The sequence below is a fragment of the Mesitornis unicolor genome, unplaced genomic scaffold (assembly GCF_000695765.1).
Source record: "Mesitornis unicolor isolate BGI_N332 unplaced genomic scaffold, ASM69576v1 scaffold1231, whole genome shotgun sequence".
In the NCBI taxonomy this organism is placed as follows: Eukaryota; Metazoa; Chordata; class Aves; order Mesitornithiformes; family Mesitornithidae; genus Mesitornis; species Mesitornis unicolor.
Genome location: NW_010161448.1, coordinates 13089 through 40591, shown reverse-complemented (window position 1 = coordinate 40591; position 27503 = coordinate 13089). Strand labels below are relative to the sequence as shown.

At 39.4% G+C, this 27503-nt stretch overlaps 1 protein-coding gene across 1 annotated transcript; it reads right to left on the bottom strand.

Annotated features, from left to right (window-relative positions):
• On the bottom strand, positions 1-27503 carry TBC1D12 (TBC1 domain family, member 12; the record flags this gene model as incomplete). Its single annotated transcript, XM_010192853.1, has 13 exons — positions 1-946; positions 1174-1432; positions 3210-3319; positions 3633-3761; positions 5684-5755; positions 6341-6435; positions 8587-8667; positions 9299-9405; positions 9745-9862; positions 11959-12041; positions 13473-13588; positions 20216-20272; positions 27380-27503. Coding segments are annotated over 13 exons (1420 nt in total), but the record flags the coding sequence as incomplete, so codon positions are not given.

Genomic DNA, 27503 nt, shown 5'->3' with positions numbered 1-27503 from the left:
GATAGCTTTGTCAGTTTCTAGTGTTCACCATCACGTTAAAGTAAATTTCCTAGTCGGAAATGGCTCAACAACATAAAACTTCTGGTGGCAAAACCCTTTCACAGAATACCCACTCCATTTTTAATAAGCTGCACAACCAATACACCAAAACAAATGCTTAACACCACTGGCTTGGAAAGCTGTACACTCTGAAAACAATAGCCCTGATCTTACGGCTGTTTAAAATTCAGATGACTTTTGCTCTAACAGGTTTGGGCACAATACTTCCACAGTTCCTGAGTTAATTACATTTGCCCAGATTGAAGAATGAAGTTGCAACTTAAAAAACAACAAGTAAATAAGACAACATCCCTTCCCAAATTTTAACTATCTTGTACATAAACATACCAAACAACCTCATTTGGTCCTTAATACTTTCAAATGGTTAATTTTGGAGGTAATATTTGTACCAAAGCATTTGGTTTGGATAGCAGTTTTAGGGCCTTAAGATTTAGCATTTCCCTCATCCCCCCCAAAAGTGCCTTTGTGGTATTTGTAAAAAAAGGTATGCCTCGAAATTTTTTTTAAAGTACCAACAGAAGTTATTACAAATGTTTATTGCATTGAGCTGATTCTTTTAAAGTATTAAATATGAACTCCCCCCGCTTCTCAGTTTCATAGGTTTTAATATTCTGTGCGAAAACATCTTCCCACGACAAAAGTTAATACTGGCAAAAGGGTGAAGATTTCATCAGTTCATTACTCCACTGAGAACTGTGACATTTTTTCATCTCATTTTCACATTTTCTATAGTGCTTTTCCACATAGAAGCGATGTGAAAACTCCTTTGTCTTCAAGTGGTTTTCCACGTTCTCAATCGACCTCCACAGTATTATGATTAGCTTTTCAGTGCTGGGCTATGATTCTTGTCCCCTTCTTTGTTGTCCTTCATCAGTGAGGCAAACACCTGGAAAAGTAAATTATTTAATGAATATTTTAAAAGCCAGTCTTATAAAAACAGATCAAGATTAACCACCACAATAACAGCATGGAGATTAATTTCTAGAATGAGACACTAGAAAGGACGTTCCCATTGCTCAGAAGTCAGACATGCAGCATAAAGTAGTAAGAGAAGTGCACCATATACTCATGTGCTGACATGTCTGTTTGGATCCATAGACACAAGAAACTCACCTGTGCCCATTTTTTGTTACTATTCTGCATCTGAATAGCTGCGATACAACCAAAAAGCTTTTCTGATGTAATGTCTTCTGGAAGTTTAGTTAGAAACTGTGCTATATGAATGAAGTCCATCTGTAGGAGAATATCTTCATATAACCGAAGGATTCCTAGCCCTGTCCTAAACAGAAATTCTTCTCCATCTCTACAGAATACATCCCAGACACGACAGGCCAGATCAAGTGGTAATGACTTGCTGTAGAGTGTAAAAATCCTACAATTGAGGGAAAAAAAAGGCACAGTTATAACTTTAACCTACTTCAGAAAGATGAAAGTACGATCTCCTGTAAGTCTCAGTTACATTAGGTGACAGTGAGCAGATGACAAGTTATTTCAGATGTCCTTAGTTTTTGCCCTATTTCAAAGATCCCCAAGTCTCCAGGTTTTGAAGTCAGAACTCCTACTCTGAAATCCATCTCTTTTCAAGCTACAGGAAGATACTCCATTAAAAGCCACCTCCTTCAGGAAGATCTGGCTAGAGAAGTCACAGCCATCTTTACACTCAAACAAGGTACAATATACGAATAAGAACCTGAGCAACAAAGATCATAACTGCATAACTTAATCCTACCCATTATTTAAACCATGCAGTTTTAACAGTTTGTTAATTTGTTTGCTCAAGTAAATCTAAAGCCACAATTCATTTAACAGAAGGCTACATCCCAGTAATGTACTAATGAAATTCAGTATCTGTATTTCTGTCATAAATTTAGAATTTCTATTCACATTAAACATCACCAAAATCTAAAGACAGTCACTGTTCTATTCTTACTGGGAAAAGTTGAATTGCTTTTCTTATTGCAAAGTTTATCATTAAAAAAACCATTCATTATACACGGGCAGAGAGTTCAGTCTGCTGTATGCACCACAGCGTAGTAGCCCTCCCATAAATTCGTAGTGGCTCCTTTGATGCAAAGCACAGTGTTCTCTGTTTCCCCATTATTCCTATAGGGAAGCCGTTCAGGAACCTCAGAACACTCCTTACCACAGACTGCCATAACCTCTTCTACTCTCTTTATAAGAGGAGCTCCCTCTGTCTCAAGGCCACCTTGGGAACATGTGCAAGAATAACAATCTTCATTTCTTCCAGGTAACTGGAAGCAGAATATTCTATAGTGCTTTGTACAGCAGCACTATTTCCACAACATATATACCTCTCTCCATCTGCGTAAACCCTCAGGACTGTAGCACACTCCTGACTCAATGCTCCTGCTGAGGCTTACTGATAAGCTGCATCTTACAGCTGAAGTTCTTCATTCCCAAGTAGTCAAGATGACATGATGTTTTTGTATTATTTAATTCTACCTAATTCAATTTACTCTATTAGAAACTTCTAACCCATGTAATAATCCTATATGAAGCACATCCTTATCCACACACAGTTATGAGTAGGCATTCCATATTTGGCAGCACTACACACACTTCAAGGAACCTTGCACTACTGCCTTCCATTAGAGGCACATAACGTAGTCTGGTACTCTCTGCTTTAGAACATTCATTACTCCAAAACGTTCACTGTATTTCCAAGTTCATCCCTTCCCAAACCTGGTCCTAAATTTAATCCTCCTTCAGCTTTAAAAGTCTATATTCCTATATTCATACTTTCTTCAGTAGCTGACAACGTTCATGTCATCAAGTCACAATCAGTGATAAGACAATTAGTGTAGTAGCCTCCTCTCCCCTGCTTACATTACACATAGCTGACTCCTACCTGCAGCAACAATAAAACAAGACGCACAGGAATTCTGTGTGTCTCATTTTCTATCTGAACAGATGTCACACCTTATCCCAGCTCACTAAGCGTGAATCCTGCCAGAGGAACTGCGGTTGCACAGAACAGTTCACCATGATTTCACAAGACCTAGGACCTGAGGTACACAAACGCCTACTGAATGGGTTTTTTATGCTGTATTTCTATTGCTGAAAAACCTATAGCAAAATTTAAAGTGTTCCAACGGTTGTAAGGTTACTTTCATGTTCTCTAAACTCACCAGTCTATCAAATATATGTCTGGAGTAAGACTGTATGATTTGAAATGAAGAAACAATTTGGGAAGATTTTCTTCAAAGAATACTTCAAAGGCTGCAAAGTATTTCAGCATCTGTAGAGACAGTAAAGCACCTCGTAAGCAGTTATCAAAAGAATGTTTACTTACAAACTAACACAAACCCAGCCAAGAACTGAGGATGTCAACACAGCACAATGTGGCTTCTTAGGATAAGTACAATGATTAGGTGTTTCTAGAGGAAAAATCTTAACAATAGAATGTGTTCTATGAATTAGTATCTGGTATTCCCAATTTTGTAATCACAGGTTAGATTTCTCCACTATTCAATAAGACAAAAGGAAGTCATTAATAAATCAACTATGCCTCCATAACATTATGGTTCAAAACCAGAAAACTCTGTGCATACCATGCTGTGATCCACACGGAAAAAGGCCAGCTGGCATGGCTTGTTTAGAAGGTTAGCAAAGGCAATGAAAGCATCTGCCTCCTCCAGATTGAGAATGAGCACAGCAGCAATGAAGGACATCCCTTGCACCTTCAAGTGGGAAAAGCATCAGGCAAATACAGGTGAGTAGGTTCAGTACATCTTATATTTTTGGAAATGCAAATATTTACAGTCTGCAATATATCAAATACCATTGCATAACATTTCCAGATGAACAGAAACAATATGGATAAATCATTTTCATGCATATATAGTCAATCTGATTTCAGATAGAAATCAAGAAATAGACTGTTTCTTGAGATGCCAGTTCTGGGTGGCTGATGGAAGCCCTGGAAAGTTTCATGACCACACGTCCTCAGAACTTGGAATGCAAGAAAGTTAAAACCACCCAGGCTGGACGAAGAGCTTGTAAGAGACACAACTTGGCCTTCAGTTCATTGTTAAGCTATGGGAAAAGCAGACATGAAGAAAATGCTCACATATGGGACAGTTTAGACCCAGACAGATCTGTTGGAGTTGAGACAAAATTCTGTTTCAGAACAGTCAATACATGTCTTTCCACTTGCCAAACAGTATCTGTCCACATACATAAAGTTACTTTTAAGTGGCCAGCTACAATGCAAGTTTACATTTTTCTATGATTACGCTCTCAAAGACGCTTTAGCCTGCAATAAAAGTAAGAGCATTATTCTTGTAGTTGCTAACTGATGATCCAAACACTCAAGGTACTAAAAACAGTTGTAACAATTTCAACTGCAATGATGATTATTCTGCTGTTTCTAGGTATTGATGCTGCCTGCTCCTTGCTTAAAAAATGTATTCAGTATTTTAACCAACTAGGGAGGAAAGTATTACCATGCATCAAAAACAGCTCAACAGCTTTCCATTTCTGTGGGATAGTTTGGTGTGGAAATCAGATTACATTACATTTTACTGCCATATTAACATTAAAAAATTTGCAATCAGAAATATTCTAGCTAGCTGTGATTGTTGTATTATCTTTTCCTAATGAAAAAGGGAATACCTATCCTCGAAAAATTACTTGTTTTAAAACTCCACCCTGGGAACAGGCAATCTCAGAGCCTGCAGAGTCTGTAATCTTACTTAAAGAGTATGGGACGGTTTCCAAAAATGAGGTCACAGATGACAGAATTCAGGGCTAAAAACATTTGAACACGAAAAACCAACAAGATATCGACGCAGAGTCCCAAGCACGTCAGATTTAGTGAGGAAAACACACCCTGTGCTAAATAATGTTTTATTGCATGGATCAGACTTAAAACCCCTCAAGTTCTTTTTAGCCAAAAAGTGATTAGAGCCTGTGAAAGGTGTTCCCAGCTACCCCCAGGAACAAAGGAAAACAAAGAAAAAAGCATCTGTTTGGAATTTAGCTGCTTCTCTAAGCTGACACCATTCAGAGAGGCTAAGTTTGATTGGATTGTTTGTGGATTTTTTGGCAGTTTTTTAATGGGTTTTGGGTTGTGGGTTTATCTTTGGGTCTTTTTTTAACACAGTAATGTTTGCTGTAGACAATCTTATCTTCAGTGAACTCAGAGCGATTAATCTCTGACAACAAGACACCGATAACGAGTTATGGACTTTAGGATGTGTGGTAGTGAAGCAGAGAGCATCAGCACGGAAATGGCACCAGTGGGAGCACCATTAGGACAGGACAGGCCAAGCACGCACTGGAAGTCTGCTGGCATTTTGGTTTTTGATACAGATACTGTGGGTCTCTCAGAACAGTAATGCCTTGTGAACACATCCATTTAAAACTCTCCATGCAAACCAGACAGAATACCCCTCCTTGACATTCAGTACATTTTCAGCTATTTAATTACCTTTAAGAATTACCAGCATTGTAACTGCCGTGAAATGTGCCAAAGTTGAATTATTTTTTTTGTTTAAGTGCTAGTAGCATAAGGTTTAGAAAACCTACTTATTGAATACACCGATACACAACATCTCAAGCTCATTTGCCATGTTATAAGCATTTTACAGCAAATACTTACATATCCAACATCCGGTCTGTAACACGTGTATGCTCCTAAAACACTATGCAGGAGATCATGGTAAGGACCACCCTAATACAAGGGGAACAAGGAGAGGGAAAAGAAAGAAAAAAAAAAAGGGTTTTTTTCAAAATCACTTCATATATATAGCAAGGTAACAAGCCAGTATTTTACGATGTGAGACAGTGAATTATTGGTTTGTTCACGTCTAAAACAATACCAGTTTTTTTACTCTAAGAAATGTAAGTTTTTGAGATGTTAAAGTAACAGACCAATAATCCTATGAAATAATTCAGCAGAAATCAATACATAATGGAAAATTATAATTATCTGGCACACATCTAGTGTTGTTTTTTCCTCTTCATAGGCAACAGATGTTTTAATTCGTAGTATTACTCATTAAGTTACTGTATTACAATAGTGCATGTTATTTTATATACATGTGTATGCATATACCTATATAAAAATCACAAAGCCTGAAAATGCGTACTACAATGCACCAAGATTTCTGCAGAAGCAGTAAGAATATTCTAATTTTTGCATGTAATTTCATAAACATTAACAGGTACCACATGCCATTTAGCCAGCTAAGTTTCTTTTCTTGTTTAACTACTCAGAAGTTAAAAGTTGTCATAACTAAAGGTACAGAAATCTCACCTTCTGGAAAATATACAGGGATGGAAATGTGCGTGATATATCCAACTTAATCAGCTCCAGACTGGCCTCACGATCAGCAACAGATGCACCTGCATCTGCAAGTAAAACCAATGCTAATTAAAACTGATAAATTCTACAGACTTGAGAATAAAACTGCTAGAGTTACATAAAGACTTTTAAGACCTAAGGAAAAAAGTCACCTACCTCTAACGCTTGGAGTGCACTCCTACAGTGCTATACTCTGAGCTAAAACTGTCCACTTATACCTGGTATACGCCATCAACTCCAAGGAGTGAGGGAGACGATCAGTAATTGCTACCTGTCTACTCATTCAAGTCACACACGTTTACACCACTCGGACTTAAAACCAACAGATGACCTTTTACTTCTGTGTAACACGCTAGTCAGGCCCAGACTGGCCCTGCATTCACTAGAATTTGAACTTTGCCCAGCTCAGTCCTCAAATCCCTGTTTTCTGTCTTATCTTCTGCTGTGACTTCAGTTGCTGAGTCTGTGCAAGAGCGCAGAGCGACAACGCTGCTCTTGATCAGAACGTGATCCACGGCATCTCGCTTTTCAAATTTTTCATTGGCAATTGGCTCATTTGGTGGTTTATTTCAACAAGCAGCACTGAAATACAGTATGTACACTAGAGTAAAAAAGGACGAACTACATCATCATCATCACAAGAAGCCAGAACTACTTCACCTGCAAGTAAAGTATATTACTTTTGAAGTCCTGCTTTTACTGGAGGTAACTGAAATATACAGAGAAACTTCACACTTAAGTTTCCAGAACTGACCACACAGTTATGATCTGTAGAAGTTACACTACTTCTGAGCTCTCGTTAGCTCATATTTGACTTGGATTTTTTGCACCCTTAGGACTGGCATTCTTCAAATGGGAGAAAGAAGGCAGCATTCACTCAAGAACCTCCAGAAGAAATTCAGCTGGCCCTTCAGCTATCCTGTCTTCTACACTGGGACAGAATGCAAAAGTTAACGATAGTGAGGAGAAAAATACATGTGGCATTTGGGAAAATGCTCCTTCAAGGGGCTTAAACCAGTCAAGAGCCATCTGGGAAGCAGAAGATCACAATTTGATGAATAGGCAAAACAGAACCTGCTCTGCTGTAGCCTGCAAAGCAGGATTTTTTCCCAGTTCTCCTAAAACTATGACAGTTCTAAAGCTATGGTAGCTTCAGGAGTGAGTGGAACTGTTGCAGCCTGTGTTAGGGGAATCTGGGAGAAAGACAACAACTATTGTTACGGAGGAAGAACATACGCAATCTAAAATAAAAAGTTCAAGAACTGCTGCTTAATCCTTCCTTTCTCTTTCAAAAGATACTTGGGGCTCATTTCATTTGGGACAGTATCCATTTAGAGTATTCCCAAGGAAGACTAATCTATGGTACAGAGAATAAGAAACTCTGGATTTATACAAGAAATTCAGTTCAACTCCAGAAGAGGAGCTGCTGGGGTCCTTGGACCAGATCTGGCAGATAACTCATCTTTTGATTAATGTCTTGAGGACAAGAAACAAAAGATACTATTTATGCCTTTATCTTTATCTGCCAATATAAAGAGTTAAGCATATTCCAATAGGAAAACCCCTCAGAATTACTCAAATAGGTTAAGTGAGGCTAAAAGAATTGATCTTTCAGACTTTGCTACCAAAGATTAGTAATAAGCACAGTGGGCTGGCTTGCTTTTCAACTGGAGATGAAAATCCTATTACTCCAAGTTTTCCCTTATTACTACACTTCCCAGAACATCTGACACAATCAAATTGGACCCTCCCTTCTTTCATTCCCACACAGAACTGCTACCTTTCCAAAATAAACAAATTACCTAAGCCTACTCCCACATTCAGCTCACACCCCTACAAGAAAAGAACAAATCAACCACCACCCCACAAAACAAGGGGCATTTCAAACAAGTTTTCCAAGGATAAGAATATTTACAGTCATGGAAATACACGATTTTTTAGAGAAGTTTCAGATAAGTCACAGTGGCAGCCAAAGGAAGACACAAACAATTTACAAAGTAGCCAGTTAGTCAGGACTGACTGTGGCAAGTGCAGGCACAAAAATATTTCTTGCATTATAATGCCATTTTCTTCCTTCTCAAAGGAAGCCAACTCAATAAAATAGTATTTCATAGCAGCTGGTACTGCTACTGAACTTGTGAGACACTCTGGGTATGTAAAAGCGAAGAGCAGACTGTCCAGCACTCAGGAGATCTCACCTTCTACGTCATTCTCAGAACTTGTCTCACTGAAGCTTTTCCATCGTTCCTTAGCTCTTGACAAGAAGATTTCATAAAGTTCTGCAACAAAACAAAAACAGAAAAAAAAAAAAAGAGGTAAGACAAGCACCCATCCAAAACAAAGGCACACCAAGTATTTTTGGCTTTGCATTTTTTGCTGGGTTTCATCTTAACCACTGAAGGCAGGGAGAATCTATTAGATGGTTACCACTAACCCCTGGAGCACCACTATACACAGCTCTACAGTATGCACTACATTACACTTTCTTCTGTGGTGAACATGCAAATTACAAAAGGGAAATCATGCCTTAAATAGTTCAAGTTTTTATTTTTGTGAATGGGTTCGAACACTTCCAGTTCATCAAAATAGTCATGAAACAAAGCAATTCCCCCTCCCACCACCTTAAGAGAGCAAAGCTACAAGTTCTCAACTGTAAACATTTAAGTTATTTGTTTGGGAGAAGCACCACCTTAACTCTTATAAGACTAAAATGTTTTAGTAAGCAGTTTTTGAGCCTTTTTTCCACGTTTTACCAGGTTATGATGTCTGACTGTAAAAAACACCTGTTCCTGAGGTTGTGAAATGCAGTTCTTCAAAAAGCAAATATACTCTGATTTAACAAAAGTTTAAATTTTTATTTGAATACAACCAACTTAGTTTTGCATTAAAGTGTGATCTGTTAAGGCATACCAGGAGTGATATTTAATTCGTTTCCCACAGCTAGACTCCAAACCTTCCCACGTACACTGGGGGGTAATCCCTGCCACCACAGCTCTCGAACTCTTCGGGTAGCACGCCTAGGACAGGAAAGCAGGAGAAAAAGAAAGAAAAAAGGTACACATTGCACATCTTGTTTTCTAAAGTCACTGGGCAACTTACAATCAAAATAGCATACTGTTTCCCACATCAATATTCAAGGATCTCTGCTTACGCATTAAAGAAAACCAAAACCATTAAGCTCCCCAAAAGCACATTTCATGTTGCTCTGCAATGACCTCTCACTGTAGCGTGGCAAAAAAAATTTGACTTCTTGACAATAAATAAAAAAACTGAAAAGGAAAATAAGGTGTGAGGTTCCTCTGTTTTCAGAGAAGCGAGCCATCCTTGCCTTATTTACACAACACAACTTTACTCACATGCCTTCCCAGTTAGGTAGTATTTCATTGACCCAGATCACCATAGCACTAGCGATACTCTCTTCTTGCTTGAAACGCTCTCTCATTATTTTTTTCCTTTTATGTGCTTCTTTAATTTCTGTTAAGTATAACATCAATAATTCTGCATTAGTGTATATAAACTATTAGGTAAATAATTCAGCTATTATCTAATTATTTAGATGATGTCTGAAAGAGATCAAGAGTAAATTAAAGCTGCAGAGGAGCTGGCTGGTACTATTTCTGTTGATTGGACGTATATTTCTCAGGAATTTTTTTTAACATAAGTGATCTTTAAAGTTATTCAAACACACAGTGATTTAGACAAGTAAAAATCTGGCTAGAAAACTCATAGCGCTCTTTTCTACAGTACACAGAATGACTAAAAGCAAGCGCATCAGCAGCGCTGTTTTTCTTGTAATGAATTTCACACTACAGTCTACCAAAACCTTCATTATTACTTAGACTAATCAGCAATAATTACAGATAAAATTATTATTCAAAAGTGCAATTCTATATTCAGTTAAAAATTATCCAAATTCTACTGAAACTTCCACCTAGGAGGATTATGTCTTTTCCTTTCTGGAAAGAGAACCTAAAGATCTGAGACAAAGCCACAATGCTGAACAGGGGAGGAATATTCTGCCTTCTGTTAAAAAGGGATCATTTGTAGATGCCTCTTATTAAAAAGGCGAAAAAAAGGGCAGAGCAGTGCCGTCTTGACATCACTAAGAACCACTGTGAAATTGCAAGTCATTTTCTGTTTATGCATGCATTAGACACATTGATGGAGTAAACGTGTCACCCCTGGAAAACTGATAGGCCTGACCAGCTTCATTAAGTTTTTACTGAAGCCTTCTCTGTAGCAACAGTTAATTTAATGACTACTAGGGCACACAAACTAACACACACGGCTGGCTCTCCAAAGATGCAGTCCGAGAACAGACCATAGATCACACCTTACAAGATGCACACCACGAGAGAGAAGTGAAATGAGTTGTCAAATGCCTTGAATGTCTTATGACATCTTTCAGAGTAAGCTGCCACAGATCCGCAGAGGCTCAATCAGTTCAGAAGCTTGTATCTCTGACAACAGCTCAAGTAAAACATGCAGCACAGATTCTTAAAATAGCTTATTCCCTGAACACTAGGCACAAGACTACAGAAGTCCTTTCAACAACTATTCATAGATTGACACAGTACTAGATGCTACAGATATGTTTAATTTAAAACACGTATCTAGTCAGAGTAGGAGGGTTCACACAGCTGGTCGGAAAAAAAAATCCAATTCTAATGTGAAGACAGATGGAAACTTTGATCTCAAATTCCTGAAAAAACAGATCTTTAAGCAGTCAGCTTTATTGTACTTTGGCTCTCACTGGCAACTGCAGCAACACAGCTTGAAATAAAAGATTCCAAGTACCTACAGAGTTTCCAGCTGATCACATTACACAATTAGTTTAAAAAATCGTCATGTTTTTACTTAAAAATTAAAGAAAAGGTTAAACTGACTTTTGAACATAGTTAAGTTCACTGTGGTGGAGTAAGAAAACAGTTTGATAATTGAGTTCTGTTTTAAGCTGTGTGCACATATGTACCAGTGAATAGAATCACAGAATCCCAGACCGTTAGGGATTGGAAGGGACCTCAAAAGCTCATCCAGTCCAATCCCCTGCCGGAGCAGGAACACCCAGATGAGGTTGCACAGGAAGGTGTCCAGGCGGGTTTTGAATGTCTGCAGAGAAGGAGACTCCACAACCTCTCTGGGCAGCCTGGGCCAGGGCTCTGTCACCCTCACTGAGAAGAAGTTTCTTCTCCAATTGAAGTGGAACCTCCTGTGTTCCAGTTTGTGTCCGTTACCCCTTGTCCTATCATTGTTTGTCACCGAGAAGAGCCTGGCTCCATCCTCATGACACTCACCCTTTAAATATTTATAAACATGAATGAGGTCTCCCCTCAGTCTCCTCTTCTGCAAACTAAAGAGCCCCAGCTCCCTCAGCCGCTCCTCATAAGGGAGATGCTCCACTCCCTTGATCATCTTTGTAGCCCTATGCTGGACTCTCTCCAGCAGTTCCCTGCAGTTCCAGCAGTTCCCTAGATATTAAACAAGGTTGCTCTTTGCTATACCTATTAGCTTGAAATTATTTTTGCCGCACAGTTAAAGAAAGTTATAGTGATTCCTGGCAGTTAACATACCTCGTTTTTTTGCCTCTGCCACCATCTCATCATATTCTTGTCGGTGACGTAAAGCCTCCTCCACTGATTTCGCAGGAAGATTTCTGAAAACAAGTTCCTGAATTCAATACACACAAATGACATTCTGAATCATTTCAAAACAGGTTTTAATTTGGCTTCTCTCTAAGGTGAGCTTTGGGGTTGCCACCCTAGCAGTGTTTCAGTAACAGCAGTAGAGGACTACCAGACGCTTACTGCTTTTGTTTATTAGTTTCACTATAGCTTCCCCCAAAGCAGGGTTATTAGATCTGCTAAACATCTGGAACAATGCTCAAATGTAATTTGCATGAAATGACAAAAGGGAAATGCTGATATTCCATGTAGTTATTTGTGCCAAGGCACATGCATATTTTAATCATTAAATATACCATTTATGGTACATTCCATTTGTTCCCATGAAATCTATGACAATGTAATTTCAATAACAGGTCTCTTTCCACAAGAGAGGATAGGTTTGCCAAAGGAAGAAAGTACAGATCCCCGTTCGTGTCAGAGCTAAAGCTAAGACAGCTTGCTGCAGCTACAAGTTCACCAGCTTCAACAGCGATCCTCCGATTGCCAAACACACACTTCCCTTCGACCAAGCAGGCTCATTCCAAAACAAATCAGAACACAATGTTTGTCTTGGTCTCTTAATCTAGAGTCTGCTTTGGTTCAAAATAAGCAGAAGACAGTTTTGCCATTTTAATGTGAAAAAAAAAGTTGCTCAAGACTGTATAGCTGACCAATTTATTACTTATTTTTACTATCCTTATTTGTATTTAAATACAGTTTTTCTTGCATCACCATCTGCCGTTTCCTTGCCTTCAGCTGTAGTTTTAAGGAGCCATGAAAATTTAACTGGAACAGGGGCAAGGAACAGTGTCAGTGAACGCTATCATCTTGGGACCAAGAAAGTATGTAACTGTAGCTGCCAGATACAAAATGAGCATTCAGCACTCGTGACTTAGTGGCCAGCCCTAAACCGCAACAGCCAGGGAGGTTTTTCTTGTGTTTCAAAGGCGATTCTTCCCACTCCTGCTGCTACCTACATAATATTTTTTTTTCTCTTTTAAAATAAGCTTCTTGCAGGACAAGTCCAGGTTTGCTGAAATGAAAACTGCCACTGTTAAGTCTTCATGATTGATCTAGGAAATTAAGTTTTCAGAATGCAGGAAGAAGGAGGGAATGCACACTGAGATGGCAGGGAAGAAATCCACAGTCTTCAGGAATTCTCCCGATTAAGGATGCCCACAACACTGTCACAGGCAGCTGTAATGTACAGTAGATAAGACACTGGTAGCCTCATTTCAGCATAATTCCTCATACAGACTACAACATACCTAAGGAGTCTTCTGGAGGTATTTGTTAGGCTGTTATCTGGGATTAAATGACCCAGTGATTTTTTTATTTTTTTTAAGAGTTGTGAAGTTTCCCTCATCAGAAGCGTATCTAAAATTCAGCCATCATCAGCTCCATCGCAGCATTGTACTTACGCTGGTCTATCCTCCAGAATCAAAGCAGTAGTTGAAAGTGGTTCAAATTCAATGTTTTTACGCCTTGCTGATGGGAGTGGAGGTTTATACATTCTTCCTGTCCGTGCTTCATATTCCTAAACAATATTATTGATAAAAATTAAATGTCAACTTTCAACCTCAGTTCTACTTAGCAAGCATAATGTTACGTGTTTAACGCTTATTAAGTAACTTTAAAATACGCAGCATTCAGTAATTTAGGACAGCAAGAAGCTAACATTACAAGTTGAAATTAGTTAGCAAGATAGCACAGCTTTCCAGGACTGCCAAGTAAAGATGAATGAGAAAGAATTTTCTTGTATCAACTTAATCTTTGATCTATTCTAGTTCAGTATTACTACTGAGCATCCAAGGATCAGTTACAGTTAGGAAATCTCCATAATCTTCCCAAACTGCTTAAATATATTTGCACACTAATCTGTGAAGCTGAGAAAAAAACACTAACCGAGAACGTGTCTTCCCATTTCTTTCCTTTTGATTCCAGCCACCCTTCAGATCCAGCATCCCTCAAGTTTCTGAAGCCTTTAGCAAGACCAGACATTATCCAGAACTACCTAAACTATACTTGACAATATTTATCAAGTCACAGAATCACAGAATTGCTCGGTTGGAAAAGCCCTCTGAGATCATCACGTCCAACCGTTCCTGTCTACCCCCTAAACCATATCCTTAAGTACCTCATCTACCCGCTCTTTAAATACATCCAGGGATGGTGACTCCACCACCTCCCTGGGCAGCCTGTTCCAGCTTCTGACGACCCTCTCAGTAAAGAACTTCCTCCTTATCTCTAACCTGAACCTCCCTTGGCACAGCTTGGTGCCGTTTCCCCTTGTTCTATCCCCCATCACCTGGGAGAAGAGACCAGCACCCACCTCTCTACAGCCTCCCTTGAGGCAGTTGTAGGTGGTGATGAGGTCTCCCCTCAGCCTTCTCTTCTCCAGGCTAAACAAGCCCAGTTCCCTCAGCCACTCCTCATAAGGCTTGTTCTCCAGAGCCCTCACCATCCTTGTGGCTCTTCTCTGAACACGCTCCATTAAGTCTGTTGCACTTAATTTCTTTCTCAGAGGTTAAAACATACAATCTACTTAGAGAAATACTTAAGAGACTTTAATACACAGAAGATTGAGGAAGAAAGAATCCCAATTCCTTTTTCGACAGAGCCACTCAACAAAACAGAAATATGAGACAGTCTTTATTTAGGAAAAAGGCTAGACAGAGCCAGAAGAAAACCTCAAATCTTAAGTTTCCTCGTTTTTAGCCTCTGTAAATAAATTACTGCCAAGTTACTGGGAAACTCATTCTTACAATCCAGCAGATCTTAAAAGGTTATCTGTGAGAAGACCTTCAGCTCACTCCCAAATCAAGTTAGCTTGTGGGTTCACGCTCTCCGTAGGCATGAACACTAGACAGCTTCTCTGCAAATCTTCCACAGGCTGCAGTTCAAACATGGAACACAAAGAGCTGAAAAATCATCTTATTAAGAGAAGAAATTCAAGGAACTTTATGAATACACTTTCACAGATCACACAGCTCTATTCTTAAACACAGTCGAGTGAGCTCTAACTTGTACAAACTTTTTTTTTTAAATCTAAAGACAGCTTGTTCTTAGACATCTGTTGCTTTAATGATTGTGTATGAAAATTCAGTCTCAGATTAACCAAAACATGTTTAAGTCGCCAAAAACAATTTAAAAAACATTAATTACTAATTAGGTCATGCATCTTCCCAATCAAACATAACAATCTTCTCCAGAAAGTGCTTCCAAATGAATTTCACACCTAATACACCGTTTCTTGTACGTATTAGTCCTCCCAAGGAGAAACAGAGGGCTTTACACATTCAGCGTTCATTGACAGCACTGTAGAAACAGGGCTGACAACTTTAGAGCTGCTATATAGCTTAAAAGTTCAGTAAGCAGCTGAAGTCCATGAAGTTAAATGGGAAAAGACCAAGCATGACAATGCAGCCTCAGATTTCCAGAGGAGGCACAAAGTGTTTGCCCACCACTACGGGGGCTTAAAGTTTTCTGCTCACCCTTCTTACCTATCCATTTTAATGCTCTCCAACAAAATTTCTGTTCTTCCACACTGGGCATTACATAAAATGATTTACAAAAAGTATAACCTCAATGAAGTCATATTAATCTCATCTCAAGAGGTAGTTATCACAGAACCACTGAGGTTGGAAGCAACATCTGGAAATCGTCTTGTCCAGCCTCCCTGCTCACAGCAAGGTCAACTACAGCATGGTGTGAGGGCCTTGTCTAGCCAGATTTTTAATATCACCAAGGATGCAGGCTCCATGCTACAGCACCCAGTATTCCCAAGTGCCTTCCCATCCAAGCACTAACCAGGCTCAATCTGTTAGCTTCAGAGATCAGAGGAGATCAGGTGGACTCACAGCGGTAAGGCCATACGCATTATACATCACTACACTTCTCAGATCCTCAGGAGTTATCTGGACTTCTTGCCCCTTTATATACATTCATCCACACTAAAAACCTAATTCCCTGTAAACACAATGACTTAAAAGCCACCTGTTCTTAAGTACAACTTAGTTCTAAGTATTTCTAAGTCTCTGGCCAAGAACAGTGGTTATACAAGTTTTGTAGAACGTACTTCTCTCCTGAAAGGGAATTCCAAAGACAGTTTCTGATTGACAGTAATATGCACCCAACATCATTTGGCACATTCAAACATGTATCTCGAACATCTGGACACACAGGATTGGTAGAGTTCTGTTGTAACTCACACGAGCACGAGAAAAATCAGAAAACCGACATTCACCATGTGAATGAATATACATATCCTTAAACCAAAAATTATTTCATTCCACCTAAAGCCACAGAGTCACCACAGGAGCTCCTACCACGGTTTACACCTCAGGCTACCCCACCACATTCTTAAATTAGGAATGCACCTTACGATAGCACCCAGAGGTCAGCATCCTGGCTGTGGTAGAGCAGCAAAGTCGCCACTCATATTTTTGGTAGAAGTTCTGATTTACTTTCACACTTTTCAGTACTTTGTAACAGGAGCCACAAAATCGAGTTCAGTTTAGTTAGAGATGAGGAAGCTCAAATGGTACCAACCTTTTCAACATTCCTACCTCCCTAATTTGTATGCCAGTTGAATGAAAAAAAGCACTGCAAGGTGGATGAAACTAAGATGAGAAATTAAGTCACACTCACCTTCTTATTACAAGCAACACATCTGAATCACGCTACTGCCTCTGCAGTAATACATTAAGTACATTCTCGTATATGCTAAGAGCTGACATACTATTTCCAAAACAACAGAGAAAAACAAAACAAAACAAAAAAACCACAACCAAAACCTTTTGTTGAGATTGCCACAAAAGGCAGAACTCCCCAACCAACTGCTTCTGGAAGTAAGTGCACCTTACTGACATTTGTTCTTTGCAAGAAATGAACACATGCACAGAGAGGGAAAACTGTGAGCATTACTAGAAAGTTAAAGAAGAGACTGAACCAGCTCCAAGCTCAAAGTGTCATGGCTGCGTGCTCCCCAGGATGAAATGTATTCCGAAGTATCGGAAGGTGCTTCTTCCTGAAAAAGCCTCTGCTCCAGGAAACTTGCTTAAAGTTCAGACCCCAGAACCATTAGACTTGCATGGCACTCACTAGTTTGTGCAACTAAAATATGCATTTTTCTCCGGAAGATTTCGTATGGCTAGACGTAAAGAATGCAATGGTCTTAAATATGCATTTGATGCATAACAAAATTCTTGGCATGGGATAAAAAGCTTGAGCTGCCATAGAATTTAACTTCAAATTATGTGAGCTAATACACTTTCATAACAAGGTAAAATGATAATTTAAAGTCAAATGTCTTGTCAAATGCTGAACACGCAGGGTACATGCCAGAGGACAGAACACTTGACAGCTAAGATTCAGGACCATACAAGACCTGTTTACATTAAAAAAAAATTAAAATAACATTTGGAAGAGTCACACATATGGTTTCAGTAGTTCAGGGACTGTTAAAATCTTTACTGCAGCATATCTGTTATTTAGGAAAAGTTACAGAACATTTCACAATCCTGAAATAGACAGAGAAAAACAGATCTCAGCTTTAATAGAAAGTAAGATAGTTATCTCCTTATTAAGGCCGGAACTGTATCCTCTCACCTACTGATAATGATAAACCTGTTAACAGGCTAAAAGCTTGTTTCTTCCTGGATAACACCGTGACTGTATTTAAGAGCACTTAGATATGTGGAGGGACTTGTATTTCCGGTATTTATTCCTAAAGAAATACAGACAAGCCTGTTAGCCTACAGACAGGTAACAGGTAAGTGGGGCCAAGAAAAAAAAAGAAGAGTCTTCGGTTTATAAACCACCCTTGTGCTTAAGAAAATAAAGATATTCCAAACTGTATCTTCTCAAAAAAACCAAAAGCCCCACGACACTGGTATTTAAAGAAAAATATTAAACCTGCACAGGTCTTTATTGCCTGCAGTTTTCCATATCTACATGACAAACGTGACTCTGAAACTTCTTTCATCCTTCCTCAGAAGAGCCAGACAGGGCAGCCAGACCAATCCGAGCTATTTTAGGCATCTCTGAACAGTGCTGGACTGCTCTGTGTAACATACGTGTAATTGCCCATAGCTGCTGCTTCCTTTCTGTACGTCAGTTTGCTTAGACGCTGGAAAACCAGCTGCATCACAGCATTCCAACAGCATCACTTGACTCTAAGTAGGGTATGCTTGTGGGGATAAAGTATTTAAGCATGTACATAATAATTTGGTTTTAGAAGACAAACTTGCCTCTACAGGGTCCTGACCATAGAGCTTTAAGTGAATAAACATTGACCATGAAATTTAACATGGTTCTCCTGGGATAAGTTATGATCTAGGACGCAACAACAAAAGCTGAACTCCTGGAAACGAGTGACAAAACCTTTGGATTACAAGGATTGTGAAAGTCCTCACAGTCCTGAAAGTGGCAATTACACAGATTAAGCCCCACAGATCCAATTATGTTTTATGTACGCTGGAGGACAAAGTGACCCAACAGGCAACACTGAACTAACTTTCACTGCCTTAAGGATTGCCTCTATCTAAGGCAAGGCGCACCAATACTCCAGTTAAACGAAGCATGTGCCCTGTGTGTGAGTTTCTTTTAACGTGCTTTACTACCCAAAATTCTAAGCCTTATACTTCAACAGGTTTTATTCAATCACGACTTCTGTTGAGGAAACAACGGGGACTGCCACATATTCTGCACGCGGTTTTAATCTTCTCTCCCCTCTACACTCACATTCATCTCTGTAAAGCAAATGAGCCTCTAAAAAGACTTACATCATTATTTTCACAATGTTCTACAGTTAGCTAGAAATATCATTATTTCCCTTCATTTCAAGCAGGGTTGCTCATCCAAGAATGGAGCCATAAACAGAATCACTTCAGAGGGCACCCACCTACATCACATTAATAAAACTGATAGAAAATTTACGTAAGAATTTCTGTTAATGCATAAGGATTCCCTCCTGTGTCATCAGGTGTCACCCCCACCAAAGGTTAAATGTTAAAATTGCTGAGCTAGAGCTGGTTATAAGGTGATTAAAAGCAAAGGAGTGCTTATAGCAAGAGCAGATGTCACTGAAAAATTCTGTGAGTCAAACTAGACCATTTCCCAGAACTAAGCCAGATGCTATCAGGATAGACAGAACAGTACATTCTTTCCTAACGTGCAGACAATATAGAAAGAGCTCATATTGAAGGGAGAGAAACACTAATCTTCACATAGCACAAGAGAAAACCAGACACTGAAGAGTTTCCAGGTCAACCTTCCAAAGTAATGCCACCCATCTTCAATTGTTCATTTACTTATTTTTAACTCAGTTAGCTATTTAACAAGTTCTATCAGGTTTCATCTTGTGTTGCTTACAGAAAAGCATGAAGGCATGAGCTTTGGGGCCAAAAAAGAAGAGCTGAGAGTGGCTGGACCACATAATATGAACCAGAGGCATCGCGTATCAACCACTGGTGACGTTACTGCTCTATTTACACAGCCAGAGTAACAGATCCACAGAACTGAAAAGCTAACTTGTACTATTCCTGTTTAACACAGGGTGTGGGATTACATGAAAGTTTTCAAATAACAGGCATGTGCATTTGACCGATTTCAGAAGCGCACCAGTCCCAGCAAACAGAAGACATAACAGCATATAACAAAAGTTTCAGTAGCTACGCTTTCCTAGGCTTTCAATTTCATATTGGAAATAGCTACTAAAAGCATCTGGAGTTCTGAAGTGCCACTGTTAACAGCTCATGTCACTTAGAGACAGGGAAAAAAAGATTCTAGGATATCAGTTTTCAAAACTAATACAAGGTGTTCAAAAATATTACAAATTAAGCCTTTTAACAACTTTTACTGTTAAGCAAGGAGGCACAGCAAACAGAGAGTAAAATACTATCAAGCTCTAGCATTACCTATTTTCTGCTAATCAAGAACATGCAATGTAAACAATAATGCTCGCACCACTTTAAGCTGTTAGTAAGATTCACGTGTGAAGTCTGTTTATTTTGCTAATGGTATCTAATGAGTTGATGGTTAGTGCCGTAAGATAGTCATGCTACTGTGAAAATGTGATGTTTGTTCTATTTTAATGAGTGCTACATAGTCCCATGCATGGCATTGAATACAACTAGAAAAAAATATATATTAAATTTCATACCCCTGCGTTTAATAGACTGAGAGCAGATATTGACGCAAGACTGCCAGTACTGTCATCCTAATGAGAAAAACAGAAGCAAAGCCTTAGTGAATAAATGAAGGACAATACCATTACAATAGAGTAACATGCAAGCCAAAATTTAAATTTACATGTGGAGTATTTATGCTCTGTTTGAAGAAACATAGATGTGGCTCTTCTGTAGCCCTCAAAAATACACAAACACATAGAAAGACTTCCCACTTGTGCAAGATGCACATCGACATCTATTGGACTATTCTGTTTTAACTGAAGTTTTATATTTTCTACAGTCAGCACCTTTACCCAAAGGGAGATCTGTTCCCATGGCTCTTCTCAAGTGCACGACAAATGCAGTTCCCCAGTCCAGTCCCTCCCTAGTCCACATCACCCATAAAGGTTACACTTATTCAACACTACCCTTGGAAGAGACGCTGCTAAAAAGGCAAGAATGAGACATTTTCTATAGGCTGACACAAGAAAACAGGAACTGTTTGCTCCAAAAATGAATTTTGAAGACCTTGTTTTCATTCAGCTCATCTTAGATGGCATCTCACACCCAACTAGATCTTTACCTATAAGCTAGCTGGCTTTAAACCTTAGAATGAATACTCAATAAAAGTGCTTGCACTGCACTGCACAGACAGGGAAAAGAACCATATGACTAGACTTGGATAAGCATTCTGCAAGAAAAAAACATTAGGATAACTTTCAAAGAGAACTTCCACGTTAAGTGTTTGATGTTTTCTATTAAACATGAGAGTGTAGAAAGTGTCATGAAATAGCACAGCGACTTCAGAGAGGGCCTTAAAGTCCCCACCTTCCCCCTCACCATGTTATAACTTGTCTTTCTAAACTGAAACCTCAAAAGCAGACTACACCCCAACCTCACTGATGAGAGCTGAGATACATTTGTGAGGCTAGGAACTAGTGACCCAAATAAAAGGCAAGGTTCTACGCAGCAATGTGAAACCCCTCCTGCCACACTGGAGCAAGGCAATCGGGCAAACGCCTGCCTGACTGCGGGAGAGCCTGCACAACCACAGCTCTGCAGGTTTCCACTCACAAGTCAAAGCTGATTTTCTAATGGAAAAGTCAAACTCAAGGATGGGGAGGATGAGGGGAGAATGGAGAGTTTAAAAAAATAAAAAACCAAACCAAACAGACAGACGACTCAGCACCTGGACGAGGAAAACAAGCTTCTCATCATGCCTCCAACGTTATTTCTGAACATATCTGCACTATTCTTGTACCACGCATACCCTAGACTCATAAAATATTAAAAGGCTTCCTTCTCCCTAGCCATATTATTTCCTTCTTTTTAATACTGAAATATCATGCCAGCCTCAGAAGGATAAGCCTTATATTAAGAAAACAACCAAACAAAACCCCAAAAAAACCCACGAAACCACACTTTGAAAAAAAAAAAGCCCATGAAAGACAGCATCTGTACCACCCGCACCTTTCTGCTAATCCTATCCTTTTGGAATCTGACCCAGCCTGCCTAGATGGTCATTGTGCTGTCGCAGCTCCTCAGGCTCAGCAGCGTAAGTCTGCTTAACCTGCGAAAGCTCACTTCTTAAGAAAGAACAATCATTTTTATCCATGTCATCCTTTGCTAAACAAATTCAAAGGCCCAACAGAGGGAGAGGCATCCCATCAAAAAGATGTAAAAGACCAAAAAAAGCCTCGTGTCTCACCAAACCAAAGTAAAAGAAGTTCTACCATTTTCATTACCTCCAAGTTGTTTCTACATCCTTTGTTTCCCCAAAACCCAGCAACTTCCAAGTACGAAAATGAAAATATGTACAATGCTACACAGTCTTTTCCAAGCTTTAGGAAGAGAAATTTTGCCTCAACACTCTTCATAGCTGATCTCAGACCTTTTTTGAAAAACCGGCAATCAGAAGAATTCACCTCAGCAGAGTCAAAACCTCAGTGGTATTTTAAAAGCACCGGTCCCATTAGTACCATGCAGTACTCTCCTGAAGATGCATTTGTGCTACCAACACAGCACTGACATCATGAGGAGCTCCCCTTGATGAGTTTTCCTTGTCAAAGCAACTGAGCAAGCCCAGGTACTATGAGCAGAACTGTATTTCATGTCCTTTATGCAAACAAGAAGAGGCATTTGTCTCACGGAGGCCCCACCAGTCTTGGCAAGATACACATTGCAGAAGTCTAATATGCTGGGGCATGTCTTTGAAAGTCTTCAACATAACACCTTGGTTTACCTCTCTAGCACAGCATTTATTGACCACATGTGAGACTATGGAAAGATGATGGGCATTTCTTTATAATCTGATCGCTACAGTGTCTACGAACAAAACCATCACAGCTTTCTCACTGCTACTAGTAGATAAATTGTTATTCAGGTGTTACATGTTCCTTGCAAGACTCAATACCCCCAGTTACTGCCTGTCCTGGTTTCAAGGCAGCTTGTTACCAATTTATTTCTACATATATCTGATAAATAGGCATAAGTCTTGCCTTGCTCTTCTCTCCAGTAGCAGCGTAAGACAAGCCAATGTGACCTCTATCTAGATAACTATCTGCCTAAGAACCACTCCTATGAAAAGAGCATCTAGCCCTGTATTAACCTCCTTCTTTCAGATATTCAAATCCTTTCATTTGCTGACAAACGTACCAGATATACTTTTAAAGCATCAGGAACTTCAGGCGCTGCTGAACTGAAACAATGAGCACTGCAGGGAAGAGTTAATATTGCAAGTTAGAAGGTCTGAGTCATATGAAAACCAACTCAAAATCCATCTGTGCTCTGAAGAAAAACCTCCAACAACTCTCGTCCCTGGGAGACCATGGGAGTTGTGCGGATTCGGCGAATGCCATTTCTCTGTTAGATTTCAGACAGGAGATAACGACATCAGAAAAGCATGCAATTGGAGAGACTGGGTTTTATACTCAAGTACAGTATTTTACTTTTTTTTTTTTCTTTTAAGACTTCACAGCCACCAAACCCCCAGTATTTTCAGAGGTCAGTTGTAGGACAGTGACCCAGTCATCTGAATCAGAGTCAGTATTCAATGAACTGTTTAAAATGAATGCCTTCCCTTTTGTACCAAAGGTGACGGCTTTTGGAAAAGAGGGCTTCACTTCCCTTCTGAATAAGCAATCGTTTCTAAATCACTGCAAGCTTTTTATGGTGTAAATAGAAAAGAAGTTTCCCCCTCCACTTATTTAAGGCTGTTGCTGACAGCAGTTTGTGAAGACGGCTTGGTGTATGTTTTACTTTTCTTTATCTTGCAATGTGTATTTCCATATTTGAGTTTACTTTAATTTGGACATACTAGGGAAAAAAAATGACCATGCTGCTTTAAACAAGTTCATAACAAGTATTCAAGACTGCTTTAATAAAAAGAGCTAAACTTAATGAGTTGATACTCAGAATCATTTTGGTCACGGATTAAAAGCTCCTTTCTGTAACCATAAGCACAAAAAATGAAATAGAACTTGCATTTTTAAACAGAACTTGCACTTCAGTCCATGCACACCACAATGTTACACGCCAGCTCACAAGTTAGTTTCTGCTTTCAATGCTTCTGTATTAAAATATTTCAGCAGTCTAATTTAAAGCAGATTTCTGTGCAGACCAAAAAGAATGTACCAGAGTGATCATTAATGACCACATACTTCTGATAATAGCCAGTTTTATTAGCTGCAGATCACGAAAAAAGGCAAACTTCCTAAAACCAAATGCATTTGACATTTCCAGTACTAAAGAGTTGCTGTTTTCCCTTTTTTAAAAAAAACAGTGAAGGAAGGAAGCCCAGAGGAGGGAGATGTCCAGCAAAAGAGTTGGCCTCAATCACATCCTGCCTGGGCAGCGCTCAGTCCAAGGCGAGCCGAGCGTGCCAGCAGCTGCGAGCGGGGAGGTGCGGCCGCCAAGAACCTTCAACCCCTGACCCACTTGGAGCTGGAGCATCTCGCCCAAAGCTCGCTGATGGCAGCACAGCTGCAGGGACGCTGCCGTCTCCCCTGCCACAGGCACACCCTGCAGGTTGCTTTCTGACAACAGTATTTCTCCTCTTCCACAATATGCTCAGTAACTTGCAAAGTAATTATTTACAGTAATGTTCACTGCGGTCCCTGAAGGCAGAGCTGGCTAGCGCCGTTGTCTGAAGAATGTCTGAAACAGTATCTCAAATTAAGTTTCCAGCTTTCCTTGGAAGTTACTCAAGATATTACAATCATCAGCCTGCTTCTCTGTGGAGGCATATACAGCAGTGTCTAGCTGACAGACAGTGACTGGGACCAACACACACATTTATTATCAATTTACTACATCACCCTTATCAATACAGAGATAATACAGCAGGCTTCCATCAGCCAGGATGGAAACAGGGCATGCAACTGTTCCCTACCACTCTTTTGACTATAAATCTAAAACAACGCAATTGTTTTCTTGTTTTACTAATAGGAAAGTCCTCTAAGCTTCACAATATTGCCATAAAGATTTGACATAAGTACTACCCTTACCCAAAAGGCTCTCTCTTTCTATTAATTATGAAGTTTTTCCTGTCGTGAGTTAACAAGCCCTTTTGCAGGAAAAGTTAAGATCTCATCCTTCATCTGAAGGATGCTGAATTATTACTGAGTTTCCTTAATCAAGGGTTTATTTGCATCCTCCCAAAGCTGCCCATGGGCACCAGACCTTTGCATTCAACCATGGAGAATGCCATAGGTGTTCAAAACCAGCAAGATTTGTTGGTAACAATAAACTACCACACACTCCCTCGCAGGCAGCTTGCCTACACCTTAAGCTCATTCTATGTGCATACTCTTACACCTAGAAGCTCATTTTACAAAAGCTGGTGAACAGTGTTCTGATCACAGATGGATAAAAAATGGGAAATAGATGCAGGCTTTGTGTTCCAGATGACATTTGATCCTTTGACTTTGAACTCAGAAGGTCAACGTGGAAGTCTGTAGAGACACTCCATGCAGGGTACGAAGCACTCCATTCACAGAATTACTTGTGAACAGAACATATTAAGCTTTAACTGTATTTCTATCCACTTCTTAAAGGCCTCAACTGCAATCTTGCCTATATTATTTTCACTCACGTGTCCTGCACAGCGAGGACAGGGACTTCAGTCTGCCATTCAAAAGTGAAGATACCATTTTCCACTGATCTTTAATAACCAAGTGTGCCTTTATTCATTCTAACCCATTACCAACTTTGCAAAATTTGAATGTTTTCCAGAACAGAAACCGTGGCTTTTCCTTCAAAGGCCTATGCATAAAGAGCTATATTGTAAATTTTAAACATCCATGCAAGACATTTGACATACATTAAATATGGAGACATTAGGGTCACCTCTCAATTGAAGAATCAGATTTTCTCAGGTATTGCAGACCTAACTCTGTGCACAGCATACCATCAACATGGATCCTCCTTTGATAACTGTGTATCTTAACTCACGATGCTTTATCTGAAGACCTTGCATGCTTTAGCTAAATTAGAAGCTAAAAATATTAGCTACTACTGACACATTACTCAAGATTATATAAATCCAATAGTGACCCTAATCTGGCAGCCATTACAACACAAACCACATGACTGGTGGCCAGGACCAACTCAATCACGTTTAAAGACAAGACACTGTTTCAACATATTTGCTTTTCTGCCACTTAAGAGAAGTTACACAGATAGGAACACTACAGTTTATAAGAAATACAGTCACTGAGGGAGAACACAGTAAGAAAATAAGACTATTTCTGTAGACTATGACTTGGTCTCCAGAACAAACATCTTCGTTACTAGAAAACAGGAAGCAGATGACTGGTAGCATTGTGCATACTCTCCCTTTCTCAGGATGGAAGGGACATCTGGTTTATTACCACAGTATTTTCATAACACAAGGCCAACAGTATTCAACTGCAACTAAAGGAAGAAAGAACACTTGCCCTCTCACTTAAAAAGGGAAACATTTAAATAAGGAAAATGGCATTTGAAAGTGTTGGGAAAAGCACGCAGATTACTTCAGAGTAAATAGCACTTGTTGCAATCTCGTAATTTTCCTACATTTCATTGTGTGACAAGTCCCATCACACTGAAGTCCTTCAAAAAGAGCCTCTATTTTTTCACTTTGGTTGCTCCCAAATGGTCTGCCACAAAGCTCTTTCTAGAAGACGGCTGAACACTGCTTCATTCACAGCCATTTGCACCTGCCAAACACATCGTCTTATATGGGATTTGAGAGAGGAGACAGAGAGAAAGCAGCTCTCAGGAGATTCAAGTCACTGTTTTTACCAACTCCAGGGACGTTCACATTTCTTAGGTCAGTAAATCTTTCAACTTAAGGATTGCATTTAAACTTCGAGTTAATGATACATTACAATTGCTCATCTTTAAAGACTGTGTCATATTATTATTTTATCAAACTAAAGACAGACTCCACAGGAACAAATACATGGAAGTGCAACTTGGTATCAGCAAAAGGAAATCAGAATTACTTTTCTGTAGTACCCTGTAACTGCAAAGTAAGTTCAACTTACAGCACTATTTTGAAACAAAAATACCTCGAGTGAGATTAAAAGCCTAAATTAAACAAGATCACATGTTTCAGAATTCTAAGCAGTTTGTCACAAGTTACCCAGATAGCAAGTCTTCCAGGCAACAAGGACTATGGAAAGATGAGTTAGATTAAAAGCAAACAAAACAAACAAAAAAACCCCAATGTTTAACACTAGGATATCCAAGAATGCTTTATGAGGATAAATTTTACTAGATTTATATCTAGTCTGAAGAAAAACATACAAGTCATACAAGCATGACTATGGTTTTATGGCACAAAACAGGCAAGGAAGCCCAGAGTATTTCACAATCACTTTACCATTGAAAAAATGTAGCACAACATGTTAAATAAGGCAAAATCTTACAGGAAGTATTGATACAAGCTTAAATGCTTCTTGGACATGTATCACCTTTTTACAGGCATTGCTATGTACTGAAGAATATACTAATAAAACTCACAGTAACTACCATTCTTTAGACAAAGCCCCAGAAGGGTCCTCCCAGAGCTCTCTATGGCTGCATAGTAACAACGTGGAGACAGCAGCAGAGAACTGCAATACCTGTGCACTAATTCTCACAAGTTTTGTACCTAGAGCTCTGTCATTACTCACCTGCTGAATAATTTTGGAATCTTTCGGAAGGTTCTCCCTGGGAGGGACTTTTCCAAACAACTTCCAACCAGGAGCGCTTTGGACAGCAGGTTTGAGTTCCTTTGTCCTTTTAGTGAAAAAGTTT